This window comes from Sprattus sprattus, assembly GCF_963457725.1.
Source record: "Sprattus sprattus genome assembly, chromosome: 2".
Classification (NCBI taxonomy): Eukaryota; Metazoa; Chordata; class Actinopteri; order Clupeiformes; family Clupeidae; genus Sprattus; species Sprattus sprattus.
This window is the reverse complement of record NC_137921.1, coordinates 50,316,271-50,341,495: the sequence shown is the minus strand read 5'-3', so window position 1 is coordinate 50,341,495 and position 25,225 is coordinate 50,316,271. Positions and strand designations below refer to the sequence as shown.

Below are 25,225 nucleotides of genomic sequence, written 5' to 3'. Positions count from 1 at the left end.
CAGATGACGACACACATGGAAAAGTGACAGAACAGTTCAAGGTATTTGTGCATCTTATTTCACCTCTGTCCATGAACTGCTTTCAAGTTATACAGGACACCAGCAAGGATTGATGCAAGCATCATGTAGTTCCCTGTGTCTCATTTACTTGCCTAAGTATTTTAATCCAATTTAAAATTCATCTATTTCATGACAGGTGAACTTTGCTTTGGCGTTACCTCTTATAACTGTGAGCATGGAAATGAAATGGAACTGAAACAGCACCTCCTTGCCCACCTGCACTCCTCATCCACATTCAAACTGACTAATGTTCATGTCAACCTTGTTCACATGTTGTCCAGGTGAACACCTGTAGGGGAGAGTGGGGTGAGATGTGCCAGTTTTTACTTAAAGTGACTTTTAAGCGAGGCCATGACAGTAATGCTTCCAACTAAAATATGTACATATATTTCAGGATGTGATGCATATTTGGAAACAATCACTTTGGATCTGAAATATAGTATTTAAGAAATATAACTTTCTGAAAAAAAGTGGTCTCGTTGCACAACTTGCCCCCAGTAAGTTGTGCCATTAAAGAGAATACATTGGGGTAAATTGTGCCATTGATTATTGAAGTAAAACAGTATATTTGCATCTCAGAAACTGTGTTGCTATATAAAAGCTAGATAAATTATTTAAAGGTAATTTACATGAACACATGTTCAGAACAAAATGAAATTCAAATGAAGACCAAATTGAATGGAATTCTCTATACAGATCACTGGCACAACTTACAGGCCCTTTGGCACAAATCACCCCAATCCCACCTTTTTGGAAAAAATGCATCATCCAGCTGTTTTGAGCTAAAATCATACTAGCTATAAAGACTCAGCTTACCAAAGCACTAAAACATGTGTGAAAAGTTTTTAAACTTGTCTAAACCCGTTTAGATACAACAATCAAAAAACCGTGATCATAGAAATGTTACTTTGGAAGGCAAAAAACTGGTTTTGGAACATAAATGTGCTTATCTCTCATGCAAGGAGGCTCTCTTCTTTGCAGGATGAGTTAAATGGCTGACTCTTCAAAAATATGTGGTCACTTGACCAATTTTTTCTATGGTTCCCTAGAAATAAGGGGTGGCACAACTTCCCCGCTGGCACAAATCACCCCACTCTCCCCTATGTGTTCTGTGTGCACTTAAATTATTTTATACATACATGTATGTATAAATATCTACATTAAGCTTTTCTAGCATTTTTGAGTACAAACTGTATTCTGTTGTATGTTGAACTTGAACGTTAAACATTGTCATTGTTGTTATATGGAAAGTATATAAAAAATAAAAATATCTGAACACAGAATTTAGTTTGCATATAGCCGATAAATCCATATTTGAGCCTGTCTAGATCAGTCCTGATCTAAGTTAGTCTCTGCACGGAAAGGATTTACTGTATGTCCTACAAGTTGAGTGGGTCTCTGGGTACATAGACAGCAGAACAACAGTAGCAACACACCTGTTCACCTTTGCACCTGTTCACTAGCAACACACCTGTTCAGTAGCCACACACCTGTTCAGTAGCAACACACTTGTTCAGTAGCCACACACCTGTTCAGTAGCAGCACACCTGTTCAGTAGCAACACACTTGTTCAGTAGCCACACACCTGTTCAGCAGCAGCACACCTGTTCAGTAGCAGCACACTTGTTCAGTAGCAATACACTTGCATAGTAGCAGCACACCTGTTCAGTGCTGGTGAGCTGCACTGGGAGGATGCTGAAGGAAGCTAATGCTGGATTACATTTTGTAGGTATTATCCGACAAAGAATCGTAGTATAAAAAGTAGCTTACAGATCCGGAGACAAAGGCATTAATCATTTTCCTTCGAGCTTCCTAGGGAAACGGACATAAACTATGAGAGAAACATGGATGGACAGATTAGAAGTAAATATGTATTAGTAATATGCATTTTTTTCCATGTGAATCTGATGTAGAGTATTTATGGTCACAGAGTTGCCATCCTTGCACACACTGGCTCTTGCCAAAAGTGACGTCATAACTGGTGGGAGGAAGACAACGGAGAATGCCATGTGTATGGAGAGCCGCTACCTTCAGGAGGAGATGGAGGCGCAAAAAAGGTACAGGACAGGAAGTGACCCAGTGACATTCATTAGCATTCATTCTTGGTGCAGTAAAGTGTAATATCCACATTCTTTGATGTTTATAGTGATGAAAATCATTTTTATCTTATCTATCTTGTTTTACATACATGTTACCTGTTAGTGTTTCATTCTTTGAGGTTATGATACATATTGTGTTTACTTTCTTGCAAGTTTTTATGCATGTACAGTATATATTTTCCATTGATACTTTTCTAAATCTGGGATTAATTCAATTCTGCAGTCACGCAGAGATTAGTCATTTTATTTTGTAATATATCACCATGTACTCAGTGCAACTACATTTGTCAGTGTGTACCTGTGATATGCATGCTTCCACCTACCAGCTGTAGGCTATGTTATGTTTATGCTCTGCTCATTAAGGCTCATGTGACCCCACTGATGGCTCTGATGGGGCCAGTTTGGTTCTAAACGCTAAACTCTAAGCTGTTTCCTGCTGGGACAGAAATCGCCTTCCACAACCCTGCGGTGGGCCCTGCTACTTCTGCTCAAATACCCAGATGTACAAGCTGAGGGGTGGGTAGCCCCTTATGACATCCCCCTATACGTATATCAATTACAAAGTCATGAGAGATATGAGTGCATGTTAAATATCAGGTGTTTTCGAGTTATGTTTGATAAATGAGTGGTCATTGTATGTGATTTCCATCCTGGTAAGGTGAGGGATGGGGTGTCCCTTGTGACATTTCACTGTGTGTCAATTACAAATCTGCAAATACAGAGAAACGCTATGACTGGTTTACAAATGGGTTATAATGCAGTTTACAAATGTGTCATTTAATAATTTCAGTGATAAAATATACGTGTGGGAATAAGTGTGTGTTTAGCAGGTTTTATAGTCATGACAGGTGCTGATAGAATTAATTTTGAAACACTGTAAATGACTTAAGAATGTTTTAATCAAGTGCCTGGTATTGTATTAATAATTTGCTTATGTAAGCGGGAACATGGCTTTTCTGTGTTTCTGTGTGTGTGTTAAAATATTAGGTGCTGACGCTTCTGCATATGTGTAAGAGCATGTTTGGGCCAGAGGTGATTTCAACTTTGTGTAAAACTGATATCCTCGCATGACAGAAAGCATATGAAGATGACCTCGGACGTCAGAGACCCACCACGTGTTTATCCCTGCTGACAAATTGTTGTGGCGTCACAAAACGCTTACTTCTACCTCAGTGGCGGCTGGTGATTTTTTTTTTTGGTGGGGCTATTTGAGCGGGGGGTCTGGGGGTTCTCCCCCTGAAATTTTTGAATTTCGTAGATATGATTTCCTGCATTCTGGTGCATTTTCGGGTGGCCAGCCGGAGATCCCAAATCATTCACAATGATAAATTTGTTGTTCGCTATTTCATGTAGGCCAATAAATTAAAAACGAGACGTGAGCTGTTGATGCAGAGAAGTGCTGCTCAGTTTTAAAACAGCCCCTTGCCTATACCAATAAAATAACTCAAACCAGTCAATACCAATGGTCTAAAGACAATATTAATATATCTGCCATGTAGAAATCAACTGTTTCACAGGTAATGATAATGAACAAGTTACATGTTTATTATGGTCCATGTCCAGATAGAAAGTGCCAACACATAACGATAAATTATACTAGGGAACAACAGTTTTTTGTTACTACAACTACTACAACAATTTAGTTTTTTTAAAGACATGTATACTGCAGCTGTATGAGTATGAGAAGAAAGATTATTTTAACTGGTATGAAACAGTAACAGCTCACAACTTAGAAACAACAAATTGCACTCTTGACCGCACATGTTTTTAAACGCGTTCTGACCAATGCTTCAGTTCTGTCATTCCTGTCTGTGTCCACGAACTGTCTATCACACGCACTTGTTTTAAACAGCAGGCAAAGAAAACAAAAGATGGCATTGACATACCCACAGCTAGCCATGCCTTTCGATCGAACCAATCTCGGGAAAAGCTTCTGGTGTATGTTTTCCCCTTTTCTCGCGTCTGTTGGGTTATTTTCACTTCTGGCTTGTCTGGTCCGAGTTGTTTAACAATTAGCTTTTCCGCAAAAGTTCTTCTTCCAAAGGGATGCAGATGTAAGGATTTGACTGAATTTGGGGCTAGCTGAGCTCCCACAACTACATCCGACGTCGCCATGCTTAACACTTCTCTGCTAGAATGGAAAATACCTGTTAACAAGCAGTGGTGCATCTTGGTAGGGGCTCTAGCCTTCAGCGCCCGTAACCCATAAAATTCCTCGACGATGATTGGCGGATGTGTATTCTTTTTTGCCTAGCAACAGGGGAGCCATTGGCTTAAATACAGCACACACGGGCTGATCGACCAGGAGCCCCGGCAAGACATCCTATTGGCTACTACACCAAAAATGATAAACGTTCACGTTTTAAACGTGGAACTTGAAAGTGAATGTAATGTAAATATAATTTTGGAGAGTTCTAAACCCATTCTAAAGCAAAATCATCAATATCATTGTATTAACACAGGTTATTTTTTCAAAATGAGAGATTATTTAAAAAAGAAAAGAAAAGAAAAACAGGCAGTCAGGTCAGCGGGGGGGCGGAGCCCCAGCGCACCCTATGGGCGAGCCGCCACTGTATAAACTTTGTGTGATATGTTTAATTTCGCTTCTCTCTCGTCTGCTACAGTCTGGGAGTGAGCCCAGGCTCCCTCTCTCTCTGAGAGAGGATCGTTCCTCTCTCTGACCTGCCAGGACGTGAGCCGGATAGGCTTGTTGTTGTTGTCTGCACTTATATGCAGATCTGGAGTCCTGAGGTATCTTGAGTGAATTTTAGCCTAACTGTCGGATTCAGTGCATTGCTAAATAATAGGTGTGCAAGTTATATTTGATGAAGTTGTGGTCATTGTGTGTGAGTACCATCCTGTTGAACTACAGAGAAGATGCAAGCAGAAATGAAAAGTGAAGTTGGTCAGTCACGCCAAACCCAGCATGGCTGACCGAGCTAACATGCCTCTTAGACGACCCCACTTTGGGTATGAAGTATAATCAGTCTGTGTGTGTGTCAGTTTAAGACGTGTAAGGAGTGACTGACTCTCTCTCCCTCTGCGTGTGTGTGTGTGTGTGTGTGTGTGTGTGTGTGTGAGTATAAAACGTGTAAAGGGTGTGTGTGTGTGTGTGTGTGTGTGTCAGTATTATGCGTGTAAGGGGTGAGTGACTCTACTCTCTCTCTTTCTCTGTGTTTGTGAGTATAAGATGTGTAAGGGGTGACTGACTCTCTCTGTGTGTGTGTGTGTGTGTGTGTGTCAGTATAAGATGTGTAAGGATAGGAGTGTATATGAAGTATCCTCCCAGTGTTTGGTCCCTCTCAGCAACCCATGGAGCGTTCACCAAAAGTGGGGTCATCTCTTTAACTCAAACTGAACAAAGATTTTCATTCTTTGTTTAGTGGAATAAGTGTTTTCTCTTAAACTGCTGTAGGTGTTAAAGAGTCAAGTTTTAAACTACTGCGGCAAACACATCCCCTGTGGTAAATAAATACCTATGATTTACAGTGAAGTGGTAGGTGTTGATGGGTTTCATGTATGCAGTGTAAGCCACAGGTCATCAATCTCACATCTGTGATGTTTGTGTGTTTTTTTCTGTAGGTAGCAGCTCCGGTGCCTATACTGACCTTCATGCTGTACGATGAATCTGAATGGGCAAACCCCAGCGGAATTCAACCCAGGTCACTTCCTGAGGGCGAGTTCAGGAGAGAGGAAGCCTTCATGCCCTTCTCTGCAGGTAGGATTAAATCTCCAGTGTAAGGGTGATGAATGTTGTTGTTGTTGTTGTTTGCCTTCTCACTCCATAGTGGAGCATAGGCCATCGATAGCGAGTGTCCAGCGGATTTGGTTTCCACTTTTTGTCGATGTTTCAGTAATCCAGTAAATCCACTAAGCGAGGGATTGGCCCACCCAGCTAGGGTAATGAATGCTCTTGCATAACCCAAAATAATTCCTCTGCTTACCAGTGACTGCCTACTGGGCCATATTTTTCTTCAAATAATAATGAACTATTTTCTGCTAGTTCATACCTTTGCAAACTTAAGGACCCATGACGCTACACTGTAAACCCAGACAGTTCTACTAACTCATTAACATTATGTATTCAGTACTTAAAACCTGGTATTTAGTTGACCCAACTTAAAATGTATTAGTTTTCTGAGCAAGTGCAGATGTTTTAATTGTATTGGAATGTATTTGTTTGAGTTAATATTGCCTGATAACTCAAAAAATGTTAGTATCTGACGTCATCAACGTCGTTGAGAACACCATTGCAAAGCTCTTGTGATGAGAGACGGACACAGCAGATTTAAGGTAGAGGAGTCGTTTAGTAATCCAGAGGTTGGGAGGTTGCTAGTTCGATTTCCCACTCCTCCTTACCAAGTGTATAAGTGTGAACCCCTAAACTGCTCATGATTTATAAATGCAAAATTCCTTGTCAATCGCTTTGGATAAAAGCATCTGCTAAATCACAGATGTAAATGTGAATGCAGTGGCAACACTGGGAAGGCGGTCGACCAATGACAGTTCTCTCTACAGTAAGAGCTTGCGCAAGAAGTTGGAACGTAAGGAAGATACCCTTTCAAAAACTTGTAAGGGCGTATAACTAGTTTGAGAAAGACCCAGAGAAACACAAATATCTGACGAGGCTAAATCCTTTACGATTTTGGAATAATATCAGTTCAGAGAACTCAAAAAATATGAAAATGATAACACAAAAAATCAGAATAGCCGATGTTTAATTTTTGAGTTAAGTTTACTTAAAAAAAAAATATATGTACTCAAATTTTCTGATGTACTCGGTTACATCAAAAGTTTTGAGTTCTCTGAACTTGTTCAGGTTTACAGTGTACGAAAAGTGTTTCTAAAGAGTGTTCTTTGGACTTCCATCGCCTATGGGTAATTTCAGTTTATTGGTTCACACCACAAAATCAGACGCACACACACACATCTCACTGAACACATTCAGCACCTCGGAGTAACTTGCTGTGCTGAACGTCTGTCGCTGACACCCTCCCTGTTTAGTGTGACAGTGTGGATGAGGAGTAAGCATGGCTTTGAACAGGAGATGACTCACTCTGCTGGCTCTGTGCTTGTTTTATCATAGGGAAGAGGGTGTGCCTGGTGAAGCAGCTGGCTAGGATGGAGCTGTTTTTGTTTTTTTGAGCCTGTTTCAGAAATGTAGGTTTTCCACGCAAAATGGAGTCGAGTTAAGCCTGAAAAGCCCTACCCCTTCAAAATGTTCTCACACGTACACTGACAGAGAAATGACCTGTCCTTTTTTTCCTTAAATCATCATCTGGTGAATAGTTGTTAAACAAGTAAGTGCATAACTAAACTCATACTTTATAAACAGATATCTATAAGATGAACTGTAACACAATCTTTAATGACGTTTGCCACATTGTGTATATGAGTTACCTCTTGACAGGAAATCTCTTAGGCCAAGTTTTTGATGTGATGCTTGATTGTAGCGATGTAATGTGACTATCTGGTGCAGGATGGTCTGTAAGGTAAATGTCTATGCTTATTTTTGAAATGAATAATATATTTCAGATTAGTAATAATCTTTATTTTCCATCTTCAAAGGTGCACCAGGTGGAGGAGACGGCGTCAGACGACAGACATGCACTGTGTCACTAAATGATCAGGAAATTAAATACAAACTCTAGAAATTTGATATTTGTATTACTATTTCCTTGACAGCAACTTCTATCACAGATATCTATTACCATAAGTATAATTTGTTCGATAATATGCCTCAAAAATGGTAAGTCCCTGCATGCTGTTGCTTTGGACCTAGAATTCTGCGAAGAGCTTCCCTTGAGCAGATGGCTGAGGAACGTGTCCAGCCCATGTGTTTAGCTGTCATATGAGTCTGTCCACGAACACACACATCTGTCTTGTCTGCAAGAAAATCAGCAGTGAAATTGTGGCCTGATGTAAAGCCATAGCTCATAGATGGATGGCCTTATGGAATTACCAATACACGCATGCATGTACACAAACACACACATGCACACATGTACGTCTAGGGTGCCATAACCCATGTGAGGTGAGCACTCAGGTTTCAAGTGCTCACCTCAGCTTTCTCGACACCAGCAATACCCTTCTGCTGAAGTCTCAGAATGTGGAAAATGACAGAGTAGGCCTTCTGACATCTCCATACCCATCCACAGATGTTACTGTGTGTTAACACTGTAATAGAGATACAGTGGTACAGCTCACTGCACCTGTGGCCTGGTCCAGCTTCTCTGAATGCTGGCTGCAGTTGCTGAGGTGTTGAGAAGATTTTTGCACTCTGTAGTAGGTGTGACCTCACCGACAGCCAAACATCTTCGCTGTTTGGTTAGCGGTGTGGTTTTGGGTTGGGAGAAAAACAGGCAGAGGACAACGCTAGTGAAACAGATTTCTTTCAACTTCTGCATCTTTACTGTGTGCCACTTTGCAGCAAATGTTTTGTCTGACCTCACGTTACTCGAAATAGACATTTAGATTTCTATCTTACTACTCTGTCTTACTCCTTTTCTTTTACGTTTCTGTGCTTCATATAACATTAAGCGTTTTGGTGGGCGGCGTCTTCCTGTCAGTGCGCGCCTCTACTCAACACCTCAGTTGAACACCAGGTGGCGCTGTTGACATATGATTGTAAGGTGTGTGAAAACTGTCCGGGACTTCTGTCGGTAGCTAGTTAATGCCAAATGCTGTTAGGCACTATGTAAGAGTGTGTTTCTGTGCATGGCCAGACTTTGATCCTGACCTGCACTAAAGTAGGCTATGACAGTTTCTACAACGGGGTGACCAATGTAATAGGCATCTAGTAGGCTAGGTGTTGCGTGTGTTGAGCACGGTGAACAAAGTTTTGAGATTGATTTAGGGACATGTTTGTTGATCTACTGAACATCTATCAAGTCTAACTCTACAGTTTTACGTGATGAAAATTTGATTTATTAAATGTATTAATTTTAAAGCCAGAGGGAATGGGAACAACCAGACAGTAAAGGACAACCAGCAGCAACCACATGTGTTTGTCATTTTTCAAATGTAGGGGCCACCTGTTTTTCAGAATGTATCTTTAAATAAACTGTTTTGATTGTTCGGGTAGAAATTAACATCCTTGTTTTCCTCTGAAAAGAACCCAGTCACAAGAGCAGCATGAAGTGGGCTACCACACCTCTCTGAACTGTGCTTAGTCATTTTTAGGTCCTATTTGGTCTGGAAAGTCTTTTTTCAACTGCGTCAGTTCCATATTCAGCTTATGTGTAACCAGCCAGTGTGCTAAAGACGGTATGCTGTCCTACGCCTATACATTTGTAGGCTACCTCCCGCGTCGTGTGAATTCGTACTATTTTGAGGCTTCGCAGTACTGTTATTGTGAGTCGGAGTGCAGCATAGGAGCACGTCAGTGACGCAGACACGCTGCACCGACTGTGATGGCGGATTGATATAACTTCATACCCAACCGGGACACAGAAAGTCATTCTACATGCCGGTCGCAACGGAGCCGCTGCACCGTACTCGGCCACCTGTTAAAGGACGGGAGCTTTCCTCGTGTTGCGTGCAGAGCGCTTAGCTTACCACGAAATAGAATGTAGGAAAGAAAGAGTACGTCTCGACTACGGCTGCTTGAACAAGGCTTTAACAGATTGCACGAAGTGCGAGCAGACGCATGTGGGCCAGCAAGTTAGCTTGGATAAATAACAAAGCTTGAGCCAACCTGAAGACTGTCCCGTCAGGATTTAAGGCGCTCGAGGAAATAGCAAATCCGGCAGGATGAAATTTGGAGAGCATATTTCGGCTCATATCACGCCGGAATGGAGGAAACAATACGTCCAGTATGAGGTAGCTGATCATATTGTATACATGTATTGTATGGATGTTTGAATGTTGTCTAAATGTTGTCCGACACTTTTCATTGAAATAATATCGCACAATAAATATGAATTTAGCCATAGCGTATTCCATTCAGGGTTAACAGATATAATACATGAAATAACATACCATGCGTAAAAAACAAACATTTTGGTGATCTAACTGGACACCGAGTTAAATGACACGTCAGGTTACTCTTCTCATAAACTGAAAGAAAATAAATGGAGTCTGTTGGCACCTCAAAAGGAATTAGTTATTGTCTCTGCTTATTAAAATGACTTTGCTACAACTTATGTTAAACCGCATTAACACACAACTCGCACAACTAGTCTTTTACCTATGCTGTCCAGGTTGTTGTTAAACCTTTTGAATATCGCTTTTGTCCACGTGTTGTCTCTGTTTTCTCCCGAAATATGGTATTTTTTTAATAAGAAACCCAAGTATGAATCAATGGCGTTAGTGGGTCAAGCTGTCAGTATGAGTGCCCGCTGGAGCTCTTTGTCTCTCGGTCGCTAATTGTTAGGGTGGGTCGCTTTCTGACCCTTAACTGGTCAATTTACATTTCAATGCCAATATATGTGGACTGAATGTAACAGTGTCTTTTTTCTATACATAGACTATGCATGTTGACTATTTAAAGTGAAGCTTTTATTCAATTTTTATTTATGAAGCTTCATTGAGATGTTAAATAATTTACTATGTTTTTTTCAAGTCGCAGTGCTAACAAAACAAGACCTATTCCAACCAATGTTGACCAAATTCTTAGATTGTACATTAGAGAACATACACTCATAAATGTAAATGTGACAGAAACGGCTTTGCGTCTGTCTTAATAAATATGTAGGCAAATTAAACAGCTGGAATTGCCATCCATTAGTCAAGAGCCCAACAATGACAGCATTTCATTTTTTTTTTTATTAATTTTATTAGTTTCATTTTATTAGGCTTTGTTTTGTCTCTCGTTCTCTTTTATAGTGTCTGTCGGTATCATGTACGGTCTTAATGATCAATAATCACCTAGGTCTTAGCTGAAGACCCTTCATTCCTCTGACCGTGATATAGAGAAACAGTCATGATGGGTTGGCTTCAGTTTAAAATGTGACATTTTTGAAAAATATGAGTTGTTCATAACATTCTTTCATGCTTTTATAAATTATAAACAAAGAGAAATTAATTCCTGTCATGGTATCCATGCACACAGCCTCAAGAATTGTCTCTTGCAGTGTTTAAGTGTGAAATAATATGCAAATATAATTGTACATCTATCAACATAAATTCCTGCCAATGAAAATTGCAGGTTTTGTCCAATTTCTCTCTCTCCCCGGGTTTATATTGTTGATTTTCTCAGTGGTAGGTAAGTAGGGAGAGCCATATTTGTTTTGGCGTCTGTGTCTTGTGGTGTTTTGAAATGGCGTACGCTTTCTTCTGGTCTAAAGTGCAGTGTTGTTTAAAGAAAAAAATGTGTCTTCACGTTACCATTTAAAAAAAAACACATACTCAAAAACTTGGACAGAAAATTAACAACACATTCTTTGTGGAAGACATTTTTAATTGAAGGCATTCTGTAGCATTTCAAGCGTATTTCAAAGACAGACTGTCATTCCGTGACACTGTTCCTGCCTCTGAGGATGCCACAAACACCATGGCTGTTTCTTTGAATTTAAAAACATCCATCAATGCTGTAAATGTGCTAAGTAATTAATCATATTTAGTGAAAGGGTATGTATCAACGGTTTCTGATACAGTTTAAAGTGTACGTGCACCCTCAAAATTCAGCATTTTATGGGTTAAAAATGGCTCACACACCGTCTACTGTTTAAAATCCTCCTGAACCTAGCAAAGCTGATGCAAGACCCATGCTGACCTAGACTCAACCGTTTGGTACATTTCTATGTCATAATATTAATAAACTCTAAGTGTAGTAAACACTCCCCCCCCCCCCCCAGCCCTTAACCTGCTTCTTAAAATAGAAAATAAAAAATAAAAATATGCAGAGAGGTGAACTGGGGTTGAAAGTTTGTCTGAGTCCATTTGTGTTGCAGCGAGTGTGTAGTGTTTATCTGTGTGTTAAGTCATGAAAAGATGAGAGTGAAATGTGGAACATTAAACGACCTCCACATCTCTCCATTGGTCATCTATTAAAAAATTCAATGGGAAACATGTGGCCAAACAAAGAGCAGGAAAGATCTGCTGAATCTCATTAAGACTAGTGAAAACCCTGGAAAAGCTAAGCCTACGTATAACAAGTGGCCATTTATTGCAAAGTGAAGATCAGCGTTGCTGGATATGCTCATAGCTCAACACAAAGCAACATAGATGAACAGAGACCTGCTGCATCTACATGCTGGCATGCTGCGTGTGTGTGCTATGCAAACACTGCTTCATAGCCCAGGCTTGCGTGTTCATCAGTGCCAGGCTGATGTTTTGATGGTAAAAAAAATGTAATTTTGAGGATGCCCTGACTGTGAACTGGAATGGTGCAGCGCAGCAACCACAAGCCCTCCTCTCCCCTTCCCCCTCCTCTTCCTCCTCTCCTCCTCCTCCTCTCCTTGTTTACCAGTGTGAGTGGTGCATGTCTAAGTGAGCTGCTTTATCACTGGTGTTCAGAGAGTCTGGACTAAGAGAGGGTTTGTATTGATGAATGGTTGACTAATTGAGTGAATAACGAGGTTGTGCAGGTCTCCATCTGAATATTTAACTCCAGCGCAGCCTTGAGGTTTGCCGCAGTGTGGACACAGGGGCATTCGTGTCCATGTCTTTGCATGCGCTTATTGTTCCTCGTTCTCTGCAGCAAATGCAGTGGATTGATGCAACTTTAATCTTGATTTCATATTAGAGAGAAGTTATTCTAAATGTTGGCCTACATCTATTTGGAATCCAGCTTCAGGTTATTATCAATGGCTAGATTGCAATAACTTGGGCTGATTTGATCGAGAATGAGATCAAAGAATGATTTCAAACTGGAGTCAAACCTCCGGTGATCTCTGCTGGAAACGGGGGAGAATCCTGATCCAAAAGGATTGTCAGGAGCAGTCGGGCTAGTTAACAGTCGTAGCTCTCTGGGATCTGTGTGGGGGGTCGGACTGAGTTTGATTGGATTATTGATCAGAACAGGTTATTGATTAGTTTAGACTGAGATTAGGAAAGGGCAGAGAGCTGATTGAGGGCTGAAATGCATCCCCTGTAATGGCTGACAGCGGCTAGTTGGGTCTGAGCGGCAGAGGGCTGTGTGGACGGCGAAGTGTGTGTGGATGGCGGAGTGTGTATGCATCTCTGAGCTTTTAATGCGCACATTTTCATACTGCCATGGGGGTTTACATGGGCTGCACACAAAGAGGGCAGTGGTGATATTATTTATGTCCAAACCCATAAACATGTGATTGGTCGGCCATTAACACCAATCTTAGGCAGCATCTGCCTCTGGCCCTGATATGATAATAGGCTGTATGTTAATGTAGGGTGCTTTAGATATCACCCAATACATGTATGTGTTTTAATACGTTTAAATAATGCAGGGTGCTTTGGAATGTACCCAATTCATGTACTGTATGTGTTTTAATAAGTTTAAATAGTGTAGAGTGCTTTAGAAATCACCCAACACACGACTGTGTTTAAATACATTTAAATAAGACTTTATTTCTCAGTCAACAATGTGTTCCTAAAGCATCACAAAACTGATGGCATCACCATCTTTATACTGTTTGACTGCCATCTAGGCGGTGTTAGCCATAGTTCTGTCCTCCTAAGCTAGGGTGTGTTTTCTAAAAGTGTTATTGCACAGCTACCATCCTTAAATGATGGAGAGGCCATCATGGGCAATACTGTCTTAGTTACCATGGTGGTTGCTGTCCAGAGATGGTTTTGAGAAAGAGCCCTGAATGTGTTTTCAAATTAAGAAAATAATTATTATTAACATATATCTCTTTTCAGGAGCCGCTCATCTGGCTTACACATGGAGTGTGTGACCTTTCGGGGTGACACTATTAGCAATGCTAATAAAAAATGCCAATAGCACGAAAAATTCACTCAAGTCTTGGATTCTTACAAATCCACCTACACATGATTGCTCCAAATTACCATGACATGCTCAGTGGAGACTTAGCAATTTGGCAATTTCCATACAAAATGAAATGCCAATTTTTGTACAAATCTGTAGCGTCTGTGTAGATGTAGGTACGTATGAGAGACAGGGTGTACAATACGGCATTTTCTGTGTGTGTATTTGAATGTATGGATGTATGGATGATTGGACAGAGATGGAGCATCTCATACTACCCCCCCACCCCCCCACTGAGCTGGCATCTGTTGCCATGCTGGCACAGTCTGCCAACCAGAAATCAACCGCATCCATAAACCCTGCCACCCTGAATGGGCTCATAGGAAAGATCCCTTCAGGAAAACATGCAAGCTCTTTGGTCGAGTGACCAACCAGTTGGGCAAGCTAGAAGATTTGCTTTGCTAATGTAGCGCATGTGTAGTTTTTTTGTTGTTTTGTGTGGTGACATTTTGTGAGTGAGAAAGCTGCACTTACACATGCAGCTTATTTGTCCACGCCTCACTGGGCTCTAGCATTGCACATTTTATTGATTTTGTTTCATTTTTTCCATACGTCAATAATATGCTTTTGCACACCCTCTGTGTGTGTGTGTGTGTGTGTTTGTGTGTGTGTGTGAGTGTGTGTGTGTGTGTGTGTGTGTGTGTGTGTGTGTGTGTGTGTGTGTGTGTGTGTGTGTGTGTGTGTGTGATGGTCATCTCTGGACCAGTGAAAGCTGATCTCTTAAGTAAAGCTGTCAGTGCCATCTCTATGTTACACTTGTGGCCATTGTTGCCGCTCACTTTCAACAGATTCCACATCCGTCACTTTCAACAGATTCCTCATGTGTTGCTTCTGTGTTGCCTCTGTAAATGGCCATTTGAGCTTGCATTCTCATAAGCATATTTACCATCTATCTTTAAGCATCTATCTATCTACAGGTTTCAGATCTGCAAATATAACAGCTCCAAGACTGGCAGATGTATGGAGTGTTTGTTGTTATTTGTTATTGTTACTGCAGTGTTTGTTGTTATTGTTGTTGTTATTAAGTATTTGTTTTTTTGGTATTTGTTGTTTAAGTCTTTGCTTACTAGTAATGTACTGTATTGAATGGAAGGCTCTTCTTCCAACCAAAAAAAGGAGTTGATTTCAGCTAAGTCCCTGAATGTTGCATCTGCATACATTACTTATAAGGTCATTAAGTCATTGATTAAATGCAACCCTGTGATCTGTGCTTAATTGGTGTATCCTTATTAGGAAATCACCAACATTACTCCCAGTATTTCTTAATACAGTAACCTCAGTCACCATTGTCGAATGCAGGGGGAGATGTCTTTTTAAAGCACTTGGCTGTTGGCCTCCTGTTTAAATGGAGGGTCCCCTCATCTGATGACTGAACACATGTGCGGAATGTGCTCTCTAGAGGTGCTGTGGAAACTGGCGCTATAATGGCCGCCAAGCGCTGAATCACCACTTCACCGCGCGTGTGTGATCTCATTAAAAGTTTTCTATTTCCTCCCGCAGGCGTTCAAAGAGATGCTGTACGCTGCCCAGGACCAGGCGCCCTCCATAGAAGGTAAGAACCACCCCCCACCCCCACCTTCATGCTCTAGGAGGGGTGGCTGGGACCATTGCCTCATTTCGGCCAGACCAGACCCCCCTCTCTAAATATAACCAGACAGATCCACAAATCAGTCAGCCGACCCTCCCTCAGTGGCCGACCCCCCCACTGGCTGCTCCACCCTACCACACTGCTCACACGAGACACAGCAGAGCAGAGTGGAGCCGAGACTAGACAAGGGGCCGGCTAAAATTAATAACGAGTGAAACATGTAAATGGTTTATCAGCAGAAGTTACGGAGTAGGGTAAACAGAGTGCTTGGGTTTCACTCACACACACACCCATATATACAGAAATGCATTCATACATACATACATAAATACATACATACATACATGCACACATGCAGTACATACACATACACATACACACACACATACACACACATACATGCAGTACATATACATACATACACACACACACACATGCACACACACATACATAAACACAGAGGGCCCCTTTTAGAACTCATTCCTATCATATGGAAGAAGAACTAACTAATGGTAGTTTGTGGCTGCACAGCTCCAGTTGCAGTCTGGTGCAAGGGTGCACTGTTCTCATTCCAACAGTCCTGAGGTGCTAATTTGAGCGGAAGGTGCTGATGGGCTCATCTGTGTGTGTGTGTGTGTGTGTGTGTGTGTGTGTGTGTGTGTGTGTGTGTGTGTGTGTGTGTGTGTGTGTGTGTGTGTGTGTCTTTGACCTTGTGTCTTTTGAAATGAGAGTAGTGGGTTTCAGATAGTGTGTGTGTGTTTCTGACAGGGAGGCAGATGTGATCAGCTGGAGCAAGAGAGACATCTGAATGATCCAAGGAGGGTTCAGTGTCCAGGGGATAAGGGTAGGGTACGGGGAGGGTATATGTTTGTATACGGAAGGGGTATATGTTTGTATTTATGGAGAGGGTAGACTTTTCAGAGCACGAGAAAGAGATTGAGAATCGACATTTCTATCAAAGTTTAAAGCATCGCGAGTGTCGTCTGCTCATAGCATCTTTCAGCATGAACGTTGGAAGTATTTTGTATCTCTTAAAAGGTCTGCTGGGTTGAAGGCTGATGATATGCCTGGTTCTGGTTTAAATAGGACACCTATGGATTGTGAGACACTTGTTCTAAGGGTAATAAGCACTCATTGTCTTTGTCTGGTTTATGATCTGAATACCCTTCCTGTGTTCTTCAGATGATGTAAAGTTTGGGCCCCATGTTCATAAACTCAGGCGACAGTGCATGTTCATTTTGAAATGATCAGTTTATTGTCTTTTGTATTTAAAACCACATTTGAATGTTGAAATGTCAAAGAAAAAAGCCTATACATACATATAAATATATGCACATGCAAAGATGTTCAGTTACTTCTAAACACAGGAAAACCAACCAATCTCATGGAGTCTGTTAGATTTGTTCAAAAGCTCCCGTCCTCTTTTGAAAATCTTTGATGTCCCACTGCCACCAGTAAGGTCAAGTGGGCGGAGCAGCCATCTGTCAGCGGGCAGGGCAGACTGAAGCAGAGTATGAAATGTGAAGTGGTATTGGAAGCACAGGCCCTCATATAGCCCCTCACGGTGGGGTTTACACACACACACACACACACACACACATACACACACACACACACACACACACACACACACACACACACACACACACACTCACACACTCACACACTCACACACACACACACACACACACACACACACACACACACACACACACACACACACACACACACACACACACACACACACACACACACACACACACACACACACATGATTGGGTGCTGCTGGTTTAACGTGATTTAAACAGAGGCCAGGAAGATAGTGCTTACAGCAGCATTTCCCCCTGCATCCATCATTTAGATATTTGCTAAGAGCATATTGTGCTCTGAAGTGGTGATTTTATTAAATATTCCCAGATGAAATGCTAATGAAAAGAATCCACACACACACACATTTATATTACTTTGATGCATTCTCACAAACTCACTCACACACAGGCACACAAATGCATAAAATCATGCACACACACTCACACACTCACCCACACACACACACACTGTCACACACTCACACACACACACACACACACACACACACACACACACACACACACACACACACACACACACACACTGTCAGCATTCTCTGAGTGGTGTTCTGCGGGCACATTGCCCCCTCAGGGAAGTCATTTACTGTGCTGCTGCCCTGTCAGTTCATCAGTTCAGTGAGGGAAACTCAGCCCTTCAAAGCCACTTTCTCAGGGCACACACACACACGTACGCGCACACACAAACACACACGCATGTGTGTACACGCACGCACACACACACACACACGCACGAACGCACGCACGCACGCACGCACGCACGCACGCACGCACGCACGCACGCACGCACGCACGCACGCACGCACGCACGCACGCACGCACGCACGCACGCACGCACGCACGCAAACACACACACACACACACACACACACACACACACACATACACACACACACACACACTGCTCATTTACATTCATTTGAATGAGCCTTGTGATGGATCTGAGGGATTTTGAGATCTGTGAAACATTAATGTATAATTAACATAGAGTAGACGAGGTATTCATACTGTCACCTCCTATTCCAAACATTTATTCTGTGGAATCCTGGGAATCCTGGGAATACTGGGAACACTGGGAACACAGGGATGATTAACAGCTCCTGGGCGCCTGTACATCAACTGGTAAAGCCTACACCACTAAGATCTCTGTTCCCCAGGCAACACACCTACTGATGATATTTAATCATTACACAGTACTATAAATCACATGACTATAAATCAAATCATTATAAATCACATGACTATAAATCGTGGTACTGTGAAACGTAAGTCGTACTGTAAATGGCGGTTCTGTAAATTGCTGTACTGTAAAGGGATGTACTGTAAAGGGTTGTACTGTAAAGGCAGTGGTGTAGTCCAGGGTATATGCAGGTACCCAGTTATTTTACAGTCAGCATTGCGTATACCCACTTCTCAAAACAGGGCGTTTATCCTGTTCTGTATGGGCTACTTAAAAAAATTAAGAGTATACCCACTTCTCCAGGGACCACTACACCAGTGTGTAAAGGGATGTACTGTAAAGGGTGCTGGATAACAGTGTGTGCTAAAATGAATAAATGTCCATGTAACCACTAGAGCTAAGAAGTAATTTACTCTGCTCTACATTGATCTGAACTTTACTTTATCCAAAGTGAAGCACAGTTCAGGACAGTTCAGTTACAGTGTGTGTGTGTGTGTGTGTGTGTGTGTGTGCCCTGGAAGTTAACCTCATGACCTTTAGCACAAAGCCATGGTGGCCCATGCTCCACTAATCAAGCCAAAAAATGACCAGGGAGAGTGGAAATAGGGCCATATTGAGTGTGAGTGTGTGTGAGTGACCGTGTGTCTGTGTGTGCATGTGTGTGTGTGTGAGTGCGTGTGTGTGTGTGAGTGATTAAGTGATTGAGTGAGTGTGTGTGTGTGTGTGTGTGTGTGTGTGTGTGTGTGTGTGTGTGTGTGTGTGTGTGTGTGTGTGTATGTGTGTGTGTGGTGTATTATTCTGACCTATTTGCCTTATCTGTGTCTGAGCATAATGCTCTGCCCTCTGCAGCACTTGAGGAAAAAGAAGCGTGATATGGTGTTGGTGTAATTAGCACCTGCTTGGCCTGTTGTACAGGTGAGCATGGAGTGGATGGGTGAACACCTGTGTCCAGGCCTCAGGACAAACAAGCAAACGAGCACAAACCTTAATTACACTCTACTCATTACGTCAGGTGGTAACTTAGGTGTTTATTGTCCCACAGAAATTAAGATCAGGTTCATTAGAGCCAATAAAACATTAAAAAAATGAGCTGCTTTGCTTGCTCAGCAACAGTGATGGATTGTGTAGCCGTTGGTTTCCAAGTGGCACTGCCAGCCCAGCCCCCAGGGTGTGAACCACCAGCGTCTGTGCCTTCTGTGCCCGTCTGTGCCAGCCATGTATCATTTGTGCTCATATGCTGAGCCCTCCACAGCACTCGAGTGCCTGTGACTGTTGCCATTAAAACATCCGTCTCTGTAGCTTTACCGCTGTGGACTCACGGCTCGAGTCTTTTGTTCCTGAGCTCCAGTTTTAATTAAAAGAGCGCTCGCGCTTCAGAAACCCCAGACTGGAGCGGAGCGGAGTGGATCGGGGAGGGAGAACAGCCGGCTGCCCGGGCCAGTGGAGGTGGTGGAGATGGTGGAGGTGGTGGAGGTGGTGGAGGTGGTGGAGGTGTTGGAGGTGGTGGAGGTGGTGGAGATGGTGGAGGTGGTGGACGTCTCATCAGCCTGAATTAGCCGTGTGGTTATTAGATACCGCGCAGCAGTAACCTCACATAAACTTGGGCACTAGGGGAAGCTGCGTTTATTTGCAAATGAAAGTTTCACAGGGGCCGTGCCAGAGGGAGTCTAGGGCTCCGTTATGGTGCTGACCTGCCTGCCTGCTCGCCTGCCCGCCTGCTCGCATGCCCGCCTGCGCGCCTGCCCGCCTGCCCGCCTGCCCGCCTGCACACCTGCCCGCCTGCCCGCCTGCCTGCCTGCCTGCCTGTCTGTCTGTCCTGACTGCCTGGGTTATCAGATGAATGTGGAGGCTGTCTGGGCCAGATCAGAAAGTCCAGAGCTGTGTGGTAGGCTCAGGGTAGGGCTCAGTCAGTTGCTGAGCCAAAGCCCTTCTAAGGCTAAAGCTTTTTTAAACAGATAACACATCACACAGATCTCAAAGGCCAGACCACTACCATGTTAATCCTGCATAAGGGTGGTATATTAAGCCATAAGAACACACCTGTTCCTCATCCACAGCCAGTGACAGACAGACAGTCACAAACAGACTTGAAATAAGTCTAATTATAATTCCAATAATTCTCATTCTAATTAGTGTCACATTTAAAAGGTTATTTATAATATATTATCAACACAGCGTATAACACATCTACAAAGTAAACATCATCACGTATCCAACATTAGCAGCCATTAATACACCAAAATACAACATGTTGTCTTTGGACCAGTCAACCACAAAATCTGCACAGAAACAACAGAAACATCACAGTACTAATAGTGACATGCCAATAGAGAAACAGATAGAAAAAAAAATTATAATAAAAAATCTATGTGTCAAATTCAAACCTTTTAGGTGGGAAACCTAAAAGGTTTGAATCTGACACATAGATTTTTTATTATTATTTTTTTTTCTATCTGTTTCTCTATTCCCTCTGCGTCTGTAAGTATCTGTGTCTCAATGTCTCCTAGTCTCTGTGTCTCCATATGTTTCCATGTGTCTCAGTCTCTATTCCCTCTGTGTCTCCATGTGTCTCAGAGGTATGTGTCTGGGTTACATCTAGGTCTCATTCATAGATTTCACCAATTATACTTGTTGGATCTACTCCGAAACCTCCCTTTGCTCAGTGCTGTCTGGCTTTCTGAGCGGAGCTTTTTCTCTGACGTATGTGTAGGGTGTAGGTGTCGCTCGTAGTTCAAGTCAGAATCCCCACATTTTGTCACCGTCTGGCTGTCTGACTACAGCATTTCTCAGTTCTCATGTAGGAGTCGTAAGGGTATATCACATCTCATATGGCTCCTGGCAGACAGCACACCTTTCTCACAGCGCTCTGGCTTTCTGCCCTTGCGTGCTCTTCAAAGCTTACCGCATGTCTCTCAGGGATCTAGGTGTTACCTAATTTTTGCAAGGCACACACACATATACAGTATATTTATATACATACGTATATATACTGTATGTATATATACAGCCGCGGAAAAAATTAAGAGACCACTTCAAAATTATCAGTTTCTCTGGTTTTACTATTTATTGGTATGTGTTAAAGTAAAATGTACATTTTTGTTTTATTCTATAACCTACTGGCAACATTCCTACCAAATTTCAAATAAAAATATTGTCATTTAGATCATTTATTTGCAGAAAAATGACAATTGGTCAAAATAGCAAAAAAGATGCAGTGTCTTCAGATCTCGAAAAATGCAAAGAAAACAAGCTCAGATTCATTTTTAAGCTACACAATACTAATGCTTTAACTTAGGAAGAGTTCAGAAATCAATATTTGGTGGAATAACCTTGATTTAAAATCACAACTTTCATGTGTCTTGGCATGCTCTCCACCAGTCTTTCACAGTCTCCATGCCACACAGCCAGGCCAGTAAAGGTGTGGATGGAGTATCACCAGATCAGGACCCTGTCATGGCCAGCCCAATTTCGAGACCTGAATCCCATGAAAAGGTGGAGAGCATGCCAAGACACATGAAAGTTGTGATTTTAAATCAAGGTTATTCCACCAAATATTGATCTCATCTCTCTCATCTCCGGTCTTCCACCAGGTAATTCCGCCATCAAAATAACAAGCCGCTATGGACTATGCGCTTCTCGCTCTTAAAGGGAATGTGAAATGACGCTCCGATTGGTTTATTGCATATTACGCCCAAACCACACCTATGGCTGAGAGAGATGTTCACAGCCGAGGAGACCGACGTGAGATTTACACCAATTTTTTGGCAAGCCATATATAATTACAAGGAAAATAAAGTATTTACCACTTGAGGAAATCATTGTGAAATCCATATCCAAGATATTTTAAAAATAAGCATACATGTAGCCTACACATTGACCCAAATGATTCAGGTTAATTGAAGCTGCGTGACATTTGATTTATTGTATGGCTTTGTAAAAAGCCGGGAGATAGATATATATGGGGATGCGAGAAACCCTCCAAAAGTAAGCAAAGTCAAGCAAGCATGTCAAGATATTGCCGTGATTGTTTCTGCAACGGGGCACCCGAAAACGTTGCCGAAAACGCTATAATGACGTCCGGAGACGTGGGACATCCAAGCTGGAAGGTAACACACGTTCTCGTGCCTTCACGGGAGGTGGATCTGCCTCGACCCAGGATCTCGCAGAGGACATCGCCACGTCTACCCTCACGCCTGAGAGCGTGCAGGGATTTGGGGGCATGGAAATTGGCACCCAAGCCAGTGCACCAGCTGACCAAACCCAAGGTACATAAATAAAGTCCACATACACAGAGATGAGTTTACAAGATTTATAATAATACTGGCATTAAATAAATGCAACAAAGCCATACAATAAATCAAATGTCACGCAGCTTCAATTAACCTGAATCATTTGGGTCAATTGTGTACGCTAGATGTATGCCTAGTTTTTAAATGTCTTGGATACGGATATCAAAATGATTTCCTCATGTGGTAAATACTTTATTTTCCTTGTAATTATATATGGCTTGCCAAACAATTGGTGTAAATCTCTCGTGAAGACGACAGAAGTAAAGTGTAGCCTACAGGTCCTATACTGTGCGGGCAAGCACATGCGCCCTTAAAATAGCGTTCTGAATACGCGTTACAGACTTTAGACATTGCGCCTCACATTAGACCAGCTTTTTTTTTGTCAATGGCGCACGGCGTTGTTTTGAAACTGCAAAATACCACTTGCGCCAGAGAAACGCCTTCTCTGTTCCGCCCCCGCCCATGTCGACGTAAGTTCATTTCGAAGCGCGCCTCTGGAGGGAAAATCGCGCTGTGCGCCGGGTGCAAGATAGGAATGATACATGCGTCGGTGACAATGTCAATTGCGCTGGGTGCAAGATAGGGCCCTATGTGTTAAAGGGTGCAGTGTTGGCGTGGTGGGTGGCAATGCCAGTCTGGTGTTGAGGGGTCTGATGTTGGCGTGGTGGGAAGCGATGCCAGTCTAGTGTTGAGGGGTCTGATGTTGGCGTGGTGGGTAGCGATGCCAGTCTAGTGTTGAGGGGTCTGATGTTGGCGTGGTGGGTGGCAATGCCAGTCTTGCGTAGAGGGCTGCAGTGTTGGCATGTGAGCTAGAGCAGCTTGTAGCCTGCTGTGGGAGCAGCCAGCTCAATTAGCATCCCTGCCTGCGCTGATCAAAGAGCATTGAACAGCAACGAAGCACCGAACACACACTCCGTCTCTGTCAGTCTCTCTCTCGGTCACAGCTCCATGTTAATCCTCTATATGTTTGCACAGTAATCAATTTTATTAAAGAGGCCGCATTATTAGCTACATGGAATCCACAGTTGTGTGGGTGACTGTTTAGTTCAGGCCCATATGGGGCTAATGAATACTGGCATCCATTTTGTAGTCTCTCTGTTTGATTGACAAATGCAGCCTGTTCACTGTAGGTATTACTTCTTCATGCGTAGGCAGCATAGCCCAGCACAGCCCAGCGCAGGCTCTGCCTCCATTATGGGCCCCAGGGACCCCACCCCACACTGGGAGCCCAGCCGCCAGCAGCCATCCTCCCCCCACCAGCCTCAGCCATTCATGGCAGTTTCATTCTCTTGCGCTTTTTATTGCAGGCAGAGCCCACTGGAGCAGGCTTTCAGGTGTCACTGTGTTCATTGTGTGTGTTTCTGATCATTTTATCGACCTGATCCTATCTCCTCAGGTTATAAGAAATGTGTCTATTTACAGTTGGTTGCCAGAAAGCACCAAAAGTACCTCTTGCTGGGGTATTTGGTTATGGTCATGGTGTTTGGCAGATGCTGTTGTCCAAAGCAACTTACACAATATATAAATGAAAATTGAATGTTAAAAACAGTCAACGATACACAATAAAACAAAAAGTGCACAACAATACCACTGCCTGTTTTCCCTCAATGACCCCAGATACCAGACAACATGTTAAATAATTAAACAGTCAAGAAAAAGATGTAAGGTGAAATGTGACACGTTCATGGCTTCTGGTGTAGTAGTGGTGTATCCATTGTTCTAAGAGAGCGAGAGAGTCAAACAATGGGAATTGTAGTTTTTTAAAGGGTGGAGAAGGAGCTGTTTGAAGTAAATAGAACGACACAGGGCTCTTGTTGAGCGTCGCATAGATGCAGTCAGCCGAATTGAATCTGAAAACAGTCCTCCTCACCTCTGCACTCAGAAGCATCTCCTGAGAGGGACGGGCTAGATAGAGAGCAGTAGTCGTCTCTGAGCCTGGTGGAGACGAGAGCAGCAGCAGACAGACAGGCTGGTGTGTCCACACTCACACACACACGTACATACACACGTACATACACACACACACACACACACACACACACACACACACACACACACACACACACACACACACACACACACACACACACACACAAACACACAGGCAGACTGGTGTCCCATATGCATGCACCCACATTACAGTTCCTTCCAGAGACTGGCGGGAGCAGGCTGGATAAGAACACTCCCACATACACACACACACACACACACACACACACACACACACACATACACACACATACACACACACACACACACTCACACACACTCACACACACACACACTCACACACACAGGCAGGGTTAGATGAAAGTCTTTCCATCCATTATTCATCTGTGAATTAAAGCACGGCCGGATGGCGTTGGGGAGGGCGTGGGGGGATGGGTGAGCAGGAGGTTATTGGTTCTCGGAAGACCTGGTGTCCTGCAGAGGTCTAAACACTTCTCCTCCTAATGGCGTCCTGGACAGGTTTATAAGGATCTGCCCAGATCTG

The 25,225-nt window shown here is 42.8% G+C and overlaps 1 protein-coding gene across 1 annotated transcript in view; it reads left to right on the top strand.

Annotated features, from left to right (window-relative positions):
• The first annotated feature begins 9,691 nt into the window (after positions 1-9,691).
• xpr1a (xenotropic and polytropic retrovirus receptor 1a) overlaps positions 9,692-25,225 on the top strand; it is a 71,769-nt gene continuing 56,235 nt past the window's right edge. The window contains exons 1-2 of the mRNA XM_080831772.1: positions 9,692-9,980; positions 15,568-15,619. Coding sequence (XP_080687898.1) covers positions 9,912-9,980; positions 15,568-15,619 — 121 coding nt within the window. The 5' untranslated portion in view covers positions 9,692-9,911. The remainder of the gene's footprint in view (positions 9,981-15,567; positions 15,620-25,225) is intronic.